Source organism: Sceloporus occidentalis, unplaced genomic scaffold (genome assembly GCF_023333645.1).
Source record: "Sceloporus occidentalis isolate IW3139 unplaced genomic scaffold, rSceOcc1.0.p SCAF_2, whole genome shotgun sequence".
NCBI lineage: Eukaryota > Metazoa > Chordata > Lepidosauria > Squamata > Phrynosomatidae > Sceloporus > Sceloporus occidentalis.
Window position 1 is genome coordinate 50,211,357 of NW_028316982.1, and position 17,680 is coordinate 50,229,036.

Below are 17,680 nucleotides of genomic sequence, written 5' to 3' on the forward strand. Positions count from 1 at the left end.
TTTTCAAAAGTTTGTCTCTGTAGAACAAAATATAAATTTCTCTCTGCTTTCAGCCTTCTGATTATTCCTCTGCTACCTAGATTGCAAGGATTTCAGGTGGACAGATATGCATGCATATACACACAAAAATAGGACAGTATTCAAGTACATTATATATATTCAGTAAAACATATCACCAAAGAACACATTACATAAGGAAAGACAGAGGCTACAAGTTGTTAGTTTAAAAAATATTGAAATGTGAGTTGGGGCAGATAAGACCTTACTGAAAAAGACTGGCAAAAGAGCCCACTCACTCACAAACCGCAAGGTTGCGAGTTCACTACCAGTCAAGAGCTCAGGCTTGACTCAGGCTTGCATCATTCCAAGGTAGCTAAAATGAGTACCCAGCTTGTTGGGTGGCAATTAGCTTACAGTTGTAAACCATTTAGAGACTGCTTAGGCAGAATGAAATGGTATATGAATGAAGTTGCTATTGCTATTGCTGCTATTGCAAGTTGTTGCGGGGGGGATAGATTAATTGAAGGGAGCCATGTGGAGTAGTGGTTTGCGTAGGTACTTTTAATAATAATTCATGTGACTGCTGACTATTGGTTCCTAAATCATAACTGATATTACTCAGTGGAGAGAGCCAGTGTGGTATTGTGGTGTGAGCACTGGACTATACTACAGCTCTGGAGACCAGGGTTCAAATCTCTGCTGAGCCACTGGAACTTACTGGGTGACCTTAATTAAGTCATGTGTTCTCAGTCTCAAAAGAAAGCAATGACAAACCTCTGGACAAATCTTGTCAAGAAAACCCTATGGTAGGATTGCCTGAGGGTGGCTGTAAACTGGAAATGACTTGAAGGCATATAACAAATTTGTCAAATCAAGTAAGAAGAATCAATAGCATTTATCCACTTCTCATGTTTATTTAGATGACCAGAGTCTGTACAACATGTAATAACACTTTAGTATCTTATTTCCAATCTGCTCTGCACGCAGATATACCGGTAGTTTTGATGATTAATGTAAGATTTCACCAAATTACAGAAATTTACAAAACCTGACTTGTATACATTTTCAACCTTTATAACATTGCCCTCTGGAGACCAAATGTTAAATATTCTTGAATTTGTATTTTAATTATCCATACATTATTGCTCATATGGTATATTGGATGGATCTATTTAGTGATATATTGATAAAATCAGTGTCTTCATATATCCTTGTAGCTCACTTCTTTAACTACACCCCAGGATCTTTAAAGGGGTCAAGAGGAACTGTCCCCTTGTCTTCAAGAGACAGAAATGGGCTAAGAACTCTCTGTGTGTGGGATTTTACATTGCTAATTAGGCTTTCTACACAAAATAGAGACTTCAAAGCTTTGCAGGAATTTATTGGATGGCAGGTACTGCTTCTTTCCTCAAGATTTTTATGCATGTGTTCCTGTAGAACAGAACACTAGAGAGCAACCTGCCCTAAGATGTGCATATTGGAAAAATGTGTACTGTAGGTTGAAGCTTACTTTTCTTTTGTCAATACAGGGGGCTGCTAGCACTCAGGCTCCTCTTACCTGCTGAGGAGCATGAATTGTTTGGATGAATAACACCTGCTCCTGGAATACCAAAGTGATATCAACAAAGATGGAAATGATCTTAGGAAACTTTCATAAGTTTCTGCTTCCCTAATGTCATGTCCCCCAACTCTTTTTTCTTGTGGTGAAATGTTGTTACAGTATTCCTGAAAAGACTGTAAGGAAAAGAAAGAACTACTTTCAAAGAAAGAGTTCATTTCTACCACAATTGTTCTTAGTTCTTCACAAATCCATATTATTTAGGAGGTGCATATATACTTTGGAACACGAGGCATTTGGTTGATTATGTTATTTCCTCTTGTGATGAGCAATGCACTTAGTAGTACATGTCACCCTTCAAAAGTGAAATAACACATGACTATTATGTTTCCCAATCTTAATTTTATTTTTTGCTAACATCCTTCTAGACCTGAGGCATGATACATGGACATCACATTTTTGCAGGGTTGTAGATCCTTCCTTTTACAAATGTTTCCAACAAGGTTTTCATTATAATGTTGAGTCCTCCCTCATGAAGAAGGCAATAATGTAAAAAAGGATCAGGTGAAATCCAATTATATTCTCTTACAGTGTGCCCTCAAAAGCTGCACCATAGGCTAGGAGACTCATTTTGAGGGGTACAAGAGCTGCAGAGAAGAGAAATAAATACCATTGCACAAGTGCATGAGAAATTGAATCTTGCCCATGATATATTATAAATAAGATGGATTTTTTAAAAAAAGAAAAAGAAAAAAGCAACATATAAAACAAGGTGGTTCAGCTAAAAATCTCTGCTGTCCTAGCTAACTGATCAAGCTGTAGGGTGAAATAATAAATCAGACTATTTGTACAGTAACACTGCCCTTCAGCATCCTCTCAGCACTGAGTAAATGTTTGCATGCAGAGATACTCTGCACCAGCACTAAGCAACCCTCATGGAGAATAACAACATTGTACAACACATGTCAATGACTGTGTGCAATGTACAATGCATAAGCACAATGCACAAAACATAACTGCAATGCATAACATAGCTGAATGTGTAATCCTGCTTCTGCCTTTGTCAGTGGGATTTGTCTGTTCCGCTATAGCGAATAATTTGGCCTATATATGTAGTGTGACTGACACATCACCAACAGAATACTAGTATTAGTCTATTAAGGATTTTTTAAACCTGATACTGGCACTCACTGAAATTTTGTTGAGATGGGCTAATTCTTTATTTAGGGCTAGTGGTGTTGAAGGAAAGAACTAGCCTAAAACTGATAAAAATGATTGGGTCTAGTTGTTTTGAAATATCAAGTTATAAACATTTTTTTAAAAACCCAGAAAAGCAAAAGCTTTTATTTAATTTGACAGGGTAAATGACAACAGTGATTTGCAAGATCATTCAAGTTTCTGTTGTTCAGATACAAGGGGCCGTCCCTGTCCCCCTTGACAAGTAACCAGCCACTCCCAGTGTGACCAGACATCATAAACCCAGAACTTGTTTCTGGATCAAAACTCCTCATCTGTTTCTGTGTCCCACTCACAGGCTTCAAGCTCCTCATCCTGCGGGAATGCCACTTCAACATTGTAGACAAAATCAGGATCATCTTTCTTTTTCCTATTCTTTTCAAACAACTCATCCATGATTTTTTTCCTTTTAGCTAACTCCTTGTCATCCAGTTTGTTCAGGTCTTCTTCTGGATCAACTGTTTCTTCTTTCTTAATTTGCTCCAAACTCTGAGTCAGACTTTGTCCCTCCAGGTGGCATCTCAATAAACGGTATAACCTTTGTAGCTGTTCCAGGGAGACTCCTTCCAAATAAGCCTTGTGTCGAGGGTTATTCTTTAACTGTTCTGCTGCCCTGCTGCAATCTGCATCAAAGGAGAAAAATCAGGTAACAAAAAAAAGGTAAATACCCTACCAACTTTTAGAAATTATACATTTAAATGTATATTTCCTAAAGCAAGTTCTGATAGTGTAGGAAATCACTGAGAATCGGTATATTGATAGGAGACCAAAATATAGCAGCGTACCATCTAGATCCGAGCTTGAAGCCAATTTAACTTTAAACAAAGCTGATAAGGAAAAATAGTATAATGTACTATATAAAATGCAAAACAAAATGGTGGCCAACAGACTGGTAGCGTTCAAACTTCATCCCTATCCACAAAAAAGGGAGACACAAAAGACTGCAGTAACTAACAGAAAACACCATGGATTTGGAACAATTAATAAGGAAGGTCAAGGAAGAAAGTGCAAAGATAGCCTTACTGCAGAAAATAAAGAAAACAAAAATAATTGCCATGGAGAATCTACATAGGTTCAACCTAGATAGTGAGGAAATCAAAATAGTAAAAGATATTCAGTACCCTGGATAAACTATTGACTAGAACGGAGACCATAGTCAAGACCTAAGCAGAACAGTGGAGAAGAGGGGGTCAGAGATTTATCAGAAACAGGGTGACCATGAGTCGAGGTCAACTAATAACAACAACCTATGTAATATAATGTAAACAAATTACTATTTCACATGAAAGAAACTGAACAAAACATACTGCATTCATACAAAAAGGTTACTAATATCTGATGGCTAATGCAATCACCTGTAAAATTGTGGTAAGAAAGGAAGAGAGAACCACTGTTGCCAAACATTATTTTTTATATAGATAGATACATGCCTGTTACATATACTGCAATGGATTGTAATGCACATGACAGAGTATTATTTTCCATGGATGACTGTGTTTGACACCTACAGAAGATATGTAATATGTTCAATTCCTTACAAGCGTAAGACTATATGGCTGCCTCAAACTGATGTGAGCCAAGATGTCAATATGATGTAAGAGATGTGGTGCCTTATAAGCAATGTTAATTATAAATTATGTGCTTAGACAATGAAAAGTATGCTCTTCCCTGAGGGGAGTGTATATAACTATGTCCATTTGCCTACTCATTCTCTCATATTAAAAATCCCAAGATTACAATATTTAAGACTTAAATGGAGTGTTGATGCTAAATCTGCCTGTTTGGACTATACTGCTGTTCATGAACTGTTAGTCCAGGCAAACAGATGGTGATGACAGTGAGCTCCAAACTGATACAGATTAAACCCGTAATCCCCAGTCTTGAGGAGACAGGGGTGGAGAACCATGCCTTTTTCAGTCCTCAACATCTTTTCCTCCTAAATATCTATCCTGAAAGACAGTTTCACAGCTGACCAGTGCGACAATGGAATGGTGCAGTTGTTCCAAGTCTGCAGGATAACACAAAGGATACAACAACCAAATAGGAGGAAGAAATGTTGCACGAACCTGATAAAAATGCACTGTTCTTTTTGGAATGATGAATAGAGGTTGCCCTAAAGAGAATCTAAGATTACTATGAAAAATTATTCCCATTATCAGTTATGCCCTAGGAGTTAAGCATTAAATTTTTGTTTATGAATGTTTTGTTGTGCTTTAAAGTAGAATTCTACAATTTAATCTATAGAGGTTGTATTAAAAGAGTACACATAATGTCTCTCAGTTGCAAAAGGAGAGAGATTGCTTCTCATGTTACCAATATACGTGTGAATGAAATCAGTGATTTAGCAATTAATCTGCGCTTCAGGCCTCTGAGCTTTAGGTAGGTATTCAGGATCCATGTACTTATTTGTTCATTTATTACATTAGTTTAAAAGTGGGAAAATTATTTAAATGTAAAGTATAAAGTAAAATCATGTGATTTGGAGGTCCAGCCAATCAGCACTGTGCAGAGAAAGCTTCTTCAAATTTGTAGAACCATGATTTTTAATGAGTAAGTATATGTGTGATGAACATTGGGAAGGCACTTATAGATCAGCCCCATTGCTACATTCATCTTAACATATACCTTCCCATAAAAGCAGGGAGATATTATGTAAGAGTTGTGCTCCCCTCCCTCATTATAATTGTCTTTCACCAAATAAATGTTGTTGTTGTAGTTGTCGTTGTTGCGTGTCTTCAGGATGTTTCTGACTTATCGCGACCTTAAGGCGAACCAAGGGTTTTCTTGGCAAGATTTGTTCAGATGAGGTTTGTCTTAGTATGCTGAATGAGATGCTGAATGTGTTACGTGTATTAAGCAATAATGCACACTCTCAGCCTCAGAAAACCCCATGATAGCCCACTGTATAAGAAACCAGGGGCCTGTACAGACAGGCCAGAATAAACCTGCTTCAGGTCACTTTGGAGGTATGCTGTTTAAAAGATGCATGCGTCCTAAGAGTTCAGAAGCTGCACCAAAGCCACGCTCCAGTACTTAGGACTGGAGCGCAGCTTTGTCACAGCTTCTGGCCTCTTAAGATGCATGTGTCATTTAAACAACATACCTCCAAAGTGACTCAAAGCAACTTTATTTTGGCCTGTCTGTATGGGGCCCTGGAGACCTTCTCCAACTCCAGCATCTAAATCAGTGGTCCTCAAACTGTGCTCTTTTGGAATTCAGCTCCCAGAATCCTAGACTATTAGCCAACATGGCTGAGCTGAAGTCCGAAATCTCTTAAAGGGCACAGTTTGGGGACCAATGGTCTAAACCCTAGGGAGTAACAGTAGTAATTGTAGCAAAACAAGGAAGCGGTACCTGAAAACTTGGAGAAATTCCGAACTGGCATGATGCGCTTGCGCACGCTGTTCTTGAGCCGATCTTCATAGATCAAAACTATGGAGGGAGGCTGCAACTGGATGCCACACTTCTTAGCAACTAAGGACATCCTCAGTCTGAAGATGTGTCACTCATTTGTGCCTAGGGAACAACAACAACAACAACACCTTGATCTTTTTTTTAAATCAGGAAAACCCTCATTAGTGTTAAAAGCAAACACTGGCAAGTTAAAAAGAGAGTGCCTTTGGTCAAACGGATTTTCCCAGCTTAGGAAAAGGGACGCTTTTATGACCCTCTCTCATACTTTTCCCATTGGAAAGGAAGGCAAGGGCCTCAACTTCATGGAGAAACAACAATAAACGGGCTTCTATTCCAGGTTTGTTTTTTAACGCAATAAGGCCCACTAAGACGAGGCAAGGAGGTGTTTTAAAAGGGCCTTTCTCAAAGCAGAGGCTGTCTTCGGTTGTATTCACACTGGAGAAATCAGCCACTGTTTATCGTTATTGTAAATTTTAAGTATGTGTTAATTTTAAATTGTTTAATTCTATTTTAAGGGGGTGGGTGAGAATGATGGTCTGGGAATGTATATTTTAATGTTGTAAGCCACCCCAATTGCGTTTCGTAGAGGGGCAGAATATAAATAATATTAGCAGTAATTAATAATAATAATAATAATCTGGTTTAAGTGGCATGGCTCAATGGTGTGGTCCTGTGGAATTCTGGGAACCATAGTTTGTTGTCGCACCAGAGCTCACAACAAACTACAGTTACCAGAATTCCACAGCCTCGAGCCATAGCAGTGTCAAACGGGATTATTTCTGAAGTGTGCATGGACTACGCTGGCAGTGGTCCCCAAACTGTGCTCTTTAAGGGATTTTGGACTTCAACTCCCAGAATCCCACATTATTGGCCAACATGGCTGAGGCTTCTGGGAGCTGTAGTCCAAAATCCCTTAAAGGACACAGTTTGGGTAACCACTGCAACCCTTTGTAACAGTGCTCCCCCAAACTGCGCTCTTTAAAGGGATTTTGGACTTCAGCTCCCAGAATCCTAGATGGTTGGCCAACATGGCTGAGGCTTCTGGGAGCTGAAGTCCAAAATCCCTTAAAGGCCACCATTTGGGGGCCATTGAATTACAGCGTCCGCGCTTCCCCGTCACCATAACAACCTCTCCGCGCCGCTTCCCCAATAAGCCCCCCCGGTATTGGTGTCTAAGCAGATGCCTGTCGCGAGGAGACCCGGAAACGCTTTGGACGCTTTCGTGGTTGTTTTTCCCCGCCCCCTCTCGGCTCACCTTCCTCCGTGACTTGCCAGGGAGATGACAGGAGAAGCGGTCCAGGCAGCAGCAGGCTGTTATTCTAGGTGGTTGTTTTGCAGACAGGCGAATGAGGTAAAGGCCTGGGTCGGGGGCCTAAGGCGCTGGCGGAAGAAGCAGCCCAGTGCGTGAGGCAAGGTGGGCGCCGAAGCGAAGCCTCGGGTCATTCGCCCTCTGTGCCCTGGCTCCGTGCGAGGGAATTGTGGGAATTGTAGTTTATCGTGGCACCAGAGCTCTCTGACAGGGAAGCCTCAGTGTCTCGCAGAACTACACTTCCCATAATTCCCTAGCATTGAGCCAGGGCAGCTAAAGCGTTCTCAAAGTGGATTGTTTCTTTTCTGTTTTAATCTCTATTGACTCCCTCCATTATAATATTACATATTATTTTACATTCTGTATTGCAATTAAATTTCTTTCCATGCTGCTTTCTTGATCGTCTTTTTTTCTGTAGATCTTCTCGTCGATTTCCTCAAAGCTGTCTTCCAAAAACAACCTTTTTGTTTAATTTATTTAGTATCTTATTCCTGGGCCTTGTTTTTTTTCAAAATTACACTCTATTTTACAACTCCATATTTATATAATTATGCCTTTCTAGACATTTTTACCACATCAAAATGAAAATAAAACGCTGAACCTAAATCTAGGACTCCTCCTCTAATTTCCCCATTTCTTGTTGTTTCAACTTCCTTTTTTCCCCTTTAATTTCCCACTTTTTAACTTTTTGGTAATAATATGTTCTTTATTGTTGTTGTTGTTTCCTTTTGTTGTTATTGTTGTTGTTGTTAATCGCAACAAACTGCAGTGTCTTTTGGGCCTTAGTCTTCCCTGAAGAAAACCAGTTCAGTCAGTCACTTCCTATTGATTTCAATTGAACTTTTCTAAACATGGGTCCAAAACACACTGCAGAAATAATCTGATTTGAGACTGCCCTGGCTCAGTGCTAGGGAATCCTGGGAACTGTAGTTTATTGTGGCACCAGAGCTTTCTGAGGGAGAAGGCTAAATGTCTCACAAAACTACAGTTCCCAGGATTCCATAGCATTGAGCCAGGGAAGTTAAACCTGTTTCAGGCAGGATTATTTCTGCCGTGTGTTTTGGACCTAAGTCTGTTTGCAGCCTGGTGTGTTCCCATGATTAAGACATGATCCAGGGATAGCCATGATGTTGGCCATATAGCAAAGTCCATTAACATCCAAAATCCACCAAACAGTGATATCTTTATTGGAACAACCGAAATGCACAATATAAACATTGTAAGCTTTCGAAGCTCCGCTGACTTCTGTGTCAGGCAACATGATCACAAAGCCTGAAAAACCTACCCAAAAAACTATAGATGCCAGCCGTGAAAGCCTTTGGCTTCTCATGATCTAGAAGTTAGAAAATGCTTTGTTGTCGTTATGTCCCTTCAAGTCATTTTTGACTTATGGTGACCCTAAGGAAAACCTATAAGATTTGTTCAGAGGAGGTTTGCCATTGCCTTTCCCTGAGGAGGCTGAGAGTATGTGACCTGCCCAAGGTCACCCAGTGGTTTCATGGCCAAGCTGGGAATCGAACCCCAGTCTTCAGAGCAGTAGTCCAACACTGAAACCACTACACTGCATTGGCTCATACACAGAAAACAGTAATGTTTTTCTATTTAATCTCCTCGTTATGGGAATTTTCATTTATGGAGTTCTCTTAGATCAGTCTTCACTGGCTCCTGGCACAAAGAGTTCTAAACTATGCAGGGAAATCAGTTGTTATATTGTGATTTATTTCCCTTACAGTTTTATTCTGAGATGCCTCAGTAGAAAAAGAGCTTGTTCCTTCAGATGGCCATCCTTCCATTATGGATGATTTTCTTCGTGTGCGTACCAGAATACATGTGTAAGTTGAAATCTGCCTTCCCCTTGAAACTATCTGGTAAGTAAACTTCATAAAGCAGTATGCCAACCATTGCACTACTTCATTGGAGGTATGCTGCACCAGATATTGCTTAACTATCCTTTATGGATATACTATTACATTTTGATTTAAGATATTTGTACTATTGCAGTAGATTATATTCAGAATTCAGTAAATTTGTTTTCCTGCCCTTTTTGTTGTTGATATACCCCTTATTCAGCAGTCAGTAAGAAAACCCCAGAAGAGTAACATAGCAGACATTAAATATTCTAGAAGTGGACAACTAGCCCTTGGCTGCAGTTTCTCCTGCTGAATCTGAGTGCTTTCCCCATTGCCTTTCTCTTGAGGGGAAAATGCAGTCAATTGCTTTTTGACCTCTGCTACTCTTTTCCTCTCCCTGTCATAGAAAAGAGAACATAGCCAGAACTAGGGTGCTGCTGTGCTCAGTGTACTCTAGTAAGAGGCATGTATGTAGTTTTTCCTTTAATGGTAGGTGCAGCTGTTGGAAATGGTGGGGAGATAAGTGGGATAGTGTATTTGCTACTTGGTTTAATTAGTTTTATTTATTTATTGGATTTATACCCTGCCTTTCTTCCAATAATGTGCAAGAATGCAGTTCACTGTAATATTAAATACCAGTAGATGACTATTAAAACACAAATTGAGATGAGATCAACTCTTAAAACAGAATAAATTTGAAAGCAAGTTGAAAGCATTTAAAATCACTTTTAAAGAAAATATCACAAAGGTAAGAACAGCACCTAGTCGGAAGCCAGTTTACCCCAGTAAGCAGCCAGTAGCAAATAGGAAGGCTGACACAGAAGTCCAGGCGGCCCAAAGTTGATTACTAATTTCAACTAGCAGGGATCCATTAAATAAATGGGATTTACATAAGTGTTCATTTGTTTTTGTGTACCTTCAGGTTGTTTCTGACTTATGGCAATCCTATCATGAGGTTTTGCCTCTTGAGTGTTCACTTACCATTCAGCAGTTGATGCACTAGGTCTGTTCTAGCTGGGAATAGCAATTGGTTTTAGACCCTACAGCAGGGCATGGGCATTGTGTGGCCTTCCAGATGTTGAACTGCAAGCAACTATGGCCAGCATCACCAATGGCAAGTCATGCTATAGTTCAGCAGCATCTGGAGAGTCACACAGTTCTTATCCCTGTCCTATAGTCTGCTATGGTTTCAAGAAATAATTCTCACTATCTTGGGGTTGCAAATTCCCAGGGTCTGGGGACACACATGGCCCCTGCTGGACCTCAGAGAACTGCATCTCTAAGCATCACCCCCTTTTATTATCTATCTATCTATCTATCTATCTATCTATCTATCTATCTAATCAATCATCTATATCTATTTTTGCTGTAAATGTCCACTGAGGATGGCAATGCTGCCATTTTTATTTGGTAGGTGCTGGCAGTATTTAAGCCCAGGAGGGATCTTTTTTCAAGAACAGAAGTAACCTGATGTCTCAACTTGTGGAAAAAAAACTGGACCTCTTACACAAAATAAATCCAAAAATTAATCCTTTGTGAATTACCTTTTTCAGTTTTAAAATAACTTAAAAGTGTAGGGTTGTTCTACACAGTGCACTTTGACCACTCCTGCTTTATGTGATATCAGTTTCCTCATTTCCATCTCTCCTTTAAAAGGCACTCTACTCCCATTTTTAAAGACAGAAGACTACTCAAATTTTAATGTGTTGATGTGGCCTCTTCGTACTGCTAGCAAATATTCAGGATTGCTAAAACCTCAATGTATTTATCTTGTAATTTCTATTTTTCTTAATAGATGCACAGAACAAATGTCCAGAGGTTATGCAACAGGTTTTGAAAGATGGCTTTCACAGGTGGGTTCATCATAATCAGATTCTGGACAGTGCTTCTTTTACTTGTGTATTTACATAGTTTGTATCCTTCAAACATCTGCATCTCCCTGTGGCAACATATACTACATCATATATTAAGAATTGATATGGCAAATTAAATGGGACCACAAAACTCTTTGATATTCTTTTGAGATTATTTGTATCATTTGGAAGCAATATATTGAAAGAGCTTTCTGTCTCTCTTCTCATTTTAAATTTTAGAGATCTCTTGATTAAGATAAATCTTGGTATATTTGATGAAGTCATAAGAAGCTGCACAGTGGCAGTGAAAGTACACCTTCCCAGTGGACTATATGTGGATCCCTATGAATTGACATCTTTGCAAAAGTACAATCTCACTGAGGTATGATTTTGAGCTGATTTGCATGGTCAGGGAATGCTGATCTATGACAGGATATAAAATATTTAACCATTATATATACCATATAGGCATGGTTTTCCTATAGAAAGCAAATAATATTTATATATGGTAGTTAATTATTCTTATCTGTGACAGAGTAATTCTACACATTACAGATGGGAAGATTTACCAAGAGATAGGGACTGGTAAATCTCCTGGTGATTCTGAAATGATATTCTGTTGTTAACTATGTCTCTGTTTGTTTTGTTTCTACAGGCATTGGTAATTTCAGATAATGTAGATTTGGAAGTCCCTGAATACTTAGCCACTGACATTTCTATCCTTGTTTACATGAGACCCGATCCTGAATGCCATTTCTGTTTTAGAGCATTATTACCTTTGCATTGCCGATATCACCGGCCAGCAAAGGATGATGGAAAAATCTTTACTGAATTGAAGAGTCCAGAAATACTGATCCATTGCCAGAAATGTGAGAGACATTAACTTTTTTATTGGGGAACAAAACATGGGAACAGATGGAAGAGGAATAAAAAGGGAGGAAATAAGGAAGTATGTAAATATGTACAGTCGGCCCTTCTTATACACGGATTTTTTATACACGGATTTAAGCATACACGGTTTGAAAATGTTCCAAAAAAGTATAAATTTACCTTGATGTTCCATTTTTTATTAGGGACACCATTTTGCTATGTCATTATACTTAATGGGACTTGAGCATACACGGATTTTGTTATACACGGGGGATCTTGGAACCAAACCCCAGCGTATAACAAGGGTCCACTGTATTCAGAGCTGTAGAAAGTAAAAACTATGAATAATCTGATTCTTCAATATGCATTTTATTTCATGGATTTAATTTTCCCTTTTCCTAGCTTTCCAGTCAGTGGAGTGCTTGAAAGAAGCTGAAATAGAAGCTCCTTGTTCCCAGAATAATATTCATATGTGTCATTGGGATAGTGTGACGCTCAAAGCTGTACGTTCATATTTCTTTCATCCCTTGCTTATTCTTGAATCTGTCAAAACTCTGAGATGCCTGTTCCATACTAATGTCAGCACTTGGCCCAGGTAGATTGAGAAGGTTATCCTCCAACCACACATGCCAACCTAGGCCACGTCCATATGGGCCAGAATACTGTGGGAGCAGCCTGGAGTATTTGGGCACTGAAGCTACCTCAAATTTCCTCCTTTACCTGGGGATTCAGGAGAGACAGCAGCACAAATTACTCAAAGGTTGAAATATATATTCCAAATAGCAAAGCTTGATTTTGCCATTTTACATAAAGGACCCCATTTTACTATGCATTGCATTTAGTGGGACTTGAACATTCATGGATTTTGGTATCCACGGGGCATCCTGGAACCAAACCCCAGTGGTTACCAAGGGCCCACTGTATAGTAAAGGGAACTGGTACTAGGAGCTTTATAAAATGGAAAATGCTGAAAGAGAGTGTTAAGTCAAAACATTTAATTAAATAATCTTTAACATTAGTGTAGTGGTTTGAGAGTTGGACTCTGGAGACCAGGGTTTGATTCCCCACTTGGTCATGACGACCTACTGGGTGACATTGGATGGGTCACACACTCTCATCCACAGAAAACCCTGTGATAGGTTCACCTTAGTGTCACCATACATCAGAAACAATGTGAAGGTACATAACAACATCGATTTAAGATATTTACATGATATTTCTAGACAAACCTCCTACAGTAATGAACACAAAGCAAAGCTTATATGGAATGTCAGTTTTGAACAAAGCAAATTCTATTTGATTCTTAACTTCATCTCTTCTATTGTAGGTTAAGAACGAATTGAAATTGCAGATACCAGTTGGGTTCAAACATCACCTAACACTGGTGTGCACAGGAACTTTTGTTACTACAATACTATGTTCCAGTCTTATTCTTTCAGCTCTGTGGAAACATGGACATTTCTCCTTTGTCCATAGCTCACTGTGAAACCAAACAAGTTTTTACTACTGGCTCATCATAGGGAAAAAGACTGTCTAACTACAACAGACAGACACAGGAGGCTTATGATTGGCCTAGCATCACAGATTGGGTGCTGGTCCAGTACCTTTTATTTGACTGGTGTCAAATAGCCAGTGACAAAGGATGCTTGGACTTGCAGTCTTAACAACATCAAGAGCACTGAATTTTGCCCATGCCAGCTTTACAGCATCTCTTGAAGCCTGAGGGCATGTTGAGTCGGGCATGCTCTCCTTACACAGCTCCTTGATGGCAGTGGGTAAAAAATATTGTGATATGTTTATATTACTAATAAAGAACATGTAATGTGCTGGTCTTGTAAAAGAATGCCTAAGTTATTATGGGTGGTATTGTCTCTAGGTGATGGTGATTATTTTTTTAAAGAAAAACAGCTGTTCTGTGGAATGTGGGGTCAGATCCTAAACACATGAGAGGTCAGTAGAAATTCCAGCTGTCAGGTACTATTTCTTTAGAAGCTAGAAGGCAGGCACACAGCTGGTGATCACTCTTTTTAAAATAAGACTGCTACTTCTACTTTTGCAACCTGCTATCACCCATACAAACATGTTGAATTTTATATTTACTGCAGAGTGTTACAGTAAAAGGTCTGTGTGGAAGATGGTGCTGTTAAGGTACTGGGATAGAAACAACTAATGACTTTTCATCAAGCGTGTCCATAAAAATGAACTGAGGAAACAAGTTCGAATTCACACTGCAAAAAATTACGTATCCCCCCCCCCCACCTTCAGCAAACAAGACCTTATTAAAAACACTAGATGGTGCCTGGGGCTAAAAATACTGGATGAGCAATGGAATAAGCTACTTCCTTTGTTCTTCTTTATAGCACAGCCTGCAAGATACAGCTTGTCCTGTGGGAGATTCTTGTACCCTTCAGTGTGTCTATGCCATGTCTGGACTCAGTGTTCATATAAGCAGACACTCCACCATTGTGAATACAGATTTACATGTTTACACACTGTGTAGTTAGCAGGCTCCACCACTGGAGCAGGGTGTGTATACACAACTTTTCCTGACTCATAGAGGGTGATTCACTGTCAACTTTCTTTGGGTTTGGCTTGCAGAAATCGCTAAGTCTAGTGATGTGTGTCAGTGAAAGATAACCTGTGAGAAAATTGCCTGTTTTCTATTCCTTCATTTTTCTATCTGGGCATGCTCAGTATTGACAAAGGCACTACTAAAGTATTTGTCAACATGAACATACACACCTTCAAACACACACAATAATACAATTTTGGGTGAAACTAAACTCATTTCTGTCTGTTTTTCTATCCCCAAACTGAAACGAGCTTGGCTGTTGTGGTCAGAGCCATTCTGTCTCCCTTGTGCCACTCTGACAGGCCCCCAACCACAAAATGTATCAGAAGATGGAAGCCAGGGCAGTGGGAACAAAGGAAGTGGCAAAAGCACATAGTAGTGGGAACAAGAAGCAGCAGGTAGCCTAGAGTAGAGAAGTGCTTGGCAAAATAGCTGCATCAGCCACCATTATCTTCATTTCCTCAGAATGCTTTTAGGTCACAATGTAAAATATATGTAGTCCGGAAGCATGGGAGGTAACAAAAGTGATGGCTACATCTAGGGCTTCTTTATACAGCTCTGGACCCTTAAAAAAGGTGTGTACATGTGAGGAAACTGATGGTTCTCAGAAGACCTATGTCAGGTGCCAACACTAGTCCTGCTGGCCCAGGGCTGATGATTTTTTCCTGCTGATCCTGAGCTTTTTTAAAAAATTTCAGTACCATTCTGGTATCCATTCAGATCAATTGGTGGGGATGGAACAATTGTACTCCAGGTGGGCAGGGCGCAAAAAATAGTCACTTTTTATGGATCCTTTTTGTGCTCGGCAAAGGCTGGATCGGGGCTGCGATGTGTGGTTGCCACAGGGCCAATCCAGCGCAAAAAGGGGCAGCCTGTAGAGCCTCTTAGATAATTATGTAATATCCTACCTTTCTCCTAATATGGAACACATGGCAATTCATTGCATAGACTAAAACAAAGTATACCTAAAAGCCATGATAAAAAGTGGTACAACAAGCTGTTTTATTAAACCACCACTCATTTAAAACAGTATAGAAACTTTTAAAACTATAATGAAAACAAAAGCACAGCACAGATATCCCATTAAAAGACTCTTCTGCACAGCCAGCTGATTGCTAAAAGGGCATTTAAATAAAAATACCCTTCCACTTGTTGGAAGAAGGAGAGCAGAGATGGAGCAGAGCCAAGACTTGCCTACTTTGTGGAAGAGAAAGCCACAGTCTGGGAGGAGCTACCAAGAAAGGTGTCTCATGAGTCCTCATGGGTTTGTGACAGTGATGAGGCCAAGAATAAACCATCCCCTAAAGATCTCAGAACTTGGACAGGTTCCTATAGGGAGATACTTAAAGGTAGCCTGGATCAAATGTATATAGGGCCTTATAGGTCATTATCAGCACTTTGAATTTTACCCAGAAATGAACTGGCACACAGTGAAGGTAGAGATTTACATATTCCCTGTAAGTATTCAGGACCAAAGTTTCCTAACAGTTTCTAAAGTCAGCCCATGTACGGTGCATTACAGTAATCCAAATAGGATGGAAGTAAGGCATGTGTCAGATCTGACATCACAAATGGGTGCAGGTGGTGCACTAATTTTAACTGTGCAAGTGCATCCAAGCTCAAGGTTGAGTCCAGGAGTATATGCAAGCTACGAATCTGATATTTTAGTGGGAGTGAAACTCCATCCAACACAGGCTGAATCTCTCTTCACTCATCTGCCTTTTATCTGACCAGAAAGACCTGTATCATATCTGGATTAAGCTAGAATTTGTTCACTCTCATCCATGTCATTATTAGCAGCAGGTACCAGTTTAGCTTTGCAACAGCTGCCTTGGTATAAGACGGAAAGGAGAAACAGAGTTAAGTGTTGCTAGCATACTGAGGAGAACAATTTCAAAACCCTCCACAACCTCTCCCAACAGTTTTATGTATATGCATGAGGACAGCACTGAGCTATGAGGGACACTACAGCCAAGCAGGCTTGAATTTTATTATATTTATTTATTCTTTTTAAAACTGCAGTTCATGCATATGGATAATGGAATGGTATATACATATAACTATAGATATAGTTGTTAGTAATGTTATCGTTGTTAGTAAAAATAACTATACACAAATCTATTTTTGGAAAGACTTTAGAAATGTCAGCTAGTCCATCAAAACATAGCCCCTGATTATTGACTGGGTATTAGTAGGATAATTTAGCACATTACTATACTTGTACTACTTACATTTCCATAAGCTCCTAGTTTGTTTCTAGCATCAGTGTTGGAGTTTGAATTTGATCTGTGTAGTCATACATGGTCTAGACCTGAAGACCTAGATCTCCTCCCATATGAACCTACCCAGCAGATCTATATGCAGTAAACAGCACTGTAGGTAACTGCCAAAGTCTCACCACCTTAGTAAATCCGGTGGTACTGACTTGATCAACTGTACCTGAAAACCAACAACCACTAGGTGAGATGGCACCACAGGGAGTTTCTAATGCCCCCTACCATGAATGAGTAGGCTTCCTATTATTTTAGAGTATTTATCTTTTTGGAAAGCATGTCAGAATAAGAAAAGAGAAGCTCCCTTTGTGTGCCTTTTAAATGTGTTCCTTTTAAATTTAATAAGACTGACATTTGGGCCCGTACAGACAAGCCAAAATAAAGCTGCTTTGGGTCACAAGTAAGTGAAAGAAGTTGTAGCATAAGCTTTCATAGACTTCTGCTTTCTCATATGCAAAATCTAGACCAAGTCTACAAAAGCTCCTGCTACTTCTTTTGCTCATTTAGTCTCAAACGTGCTACAAGGTCCCTTTGCATACGTTAGCAGCTGTTACAGATTTTGTTTCTTAACCAATTATCACATGGGAGCTTTGCTTCCCAAACAAACGTTTCAGGGAATCAAAACTGTCATATCTTGCTCCCTGCCACCCATGTATGACACCACTCACTATATATGGTATATTGCTTTGGAGAATCTCTGAGGAGCTCACAGTGATGGCACTAGTTTGCTTCCCAGATAATCCTT

The 17,680-nt window shown here is 39.5% G+C and overlaps 2 protein-coding genes across 6 annotated transcripts; one reads left to right on the forward strand and one right to left on the reverse strand.

Annotated features, from left to right (window-relative positions):
* Nucleotides 1-904: 904 nt before the first annotated feature.
* On the reverse strand, nucleotides 905-7,706 carry CEP19 (centrosomal protein 19). Its single transcript, XM_089509350.1, has 3 exons — nucleotides 7,464-7,706; nucleotides 6,149-6,310; nucleotides 905-3,417 (listed from the first exon to the last, which is right to left on the reverse strand). Exons 2-3 carry the CDS (start codon nucleotides 6,276-6,278, stop codon nucleotides 3,056-3,058), a joined length of 492 nt encoding a protein of 163 aa, XP_089365476.1. The 5' UTR covers nucleotides 6,279-6,310; nucleotides 7,464-7,706; the 3' UTR covers nucleotides 905-3,055.
* PIGX (phosphatidylinositol glycan anchor biosynthesis class X) lies at nucleotides 3,422-13,916 on the forward strand. Of its 5 annotated transcripts, none has more exons than XM_089509348.1 (7): nucleotides 3,422-3,440; nucleotides 9,250-9,385; nucleotides 11,163-11,220; nucleotides 11,461-11,602; nucleotides 11,876-12,089; nucleotides 12,493-12,593; nucleotides 13,418-13,916. In XM_089509348.1, exons 2-7 carry the CDS (start codon nucleotides 9,295-9,297, stop codon nucleotides 13,574-13,576), a joined length of 765 nt encoding a protein of 254 aa, XP_089365474.1. In that variant the 5' UTR covers nucleotides 3,422-3,440; nucleotides 9,250-9,294; the 3' UTR covers nucleotides 13,577-13,916. The 5 variants fall into 5 exon arrangements, with proteins under 5 accessions (XP_089365474.1, XP_089365473.1, XP_089365472.1 ...); XM_089509347.1 differs by lacking the exon at nucleotides 3,422-3,440 and adding an exon at nucleotides 6,349-6,545; XM_089509346.1 differs by lacking the exon at nucleotides 3,422-3,440 and adding an exon at nucleotides 7,292-7,622.
* Nucleotides 13,917-17,680: the final 3,764 nt, after the last annotated feature.

Bases quoted from the DNA above. Each gene is read 5' to 3' on its own strand.
- PIGX (XM_089509348.1), top strand. From the start codon at position 9,295: ATGGCCATCCTTCCATTATGGATGATTTTCTTCGTGTGCGTACCAGAA. The intron at 11,603-11,875 runs GTATGATTTTGA...TTGTTTCTACAG, and splicing joins AAAAGTACAATCTCACTGAG to GCATTGGTAATTTCAGATAA. The intron at 12,090-12,492 runs GTGAGAGACATT...CCCTTTTCCTAG, and splicing joins ACTGATCCATTGCCAGAAAT to CTTTCCAGTCAGTGGAGTGC.
- CEP19 (XM_089509350.1), bottom strand. From the start codon at position 6,278: ATGTCCTTAGTTGCTAAGAAGTGTGGCATCCAGTTGCAGCCTCCCTCC. The intron at 3,418-6,148 runs GTACCGCTTCCT...CCTTTGATGCAG, and splicing joins GAATTTCTCCAAGTTTTCAG to ATTGCAGCAGGGCAGCAGAA.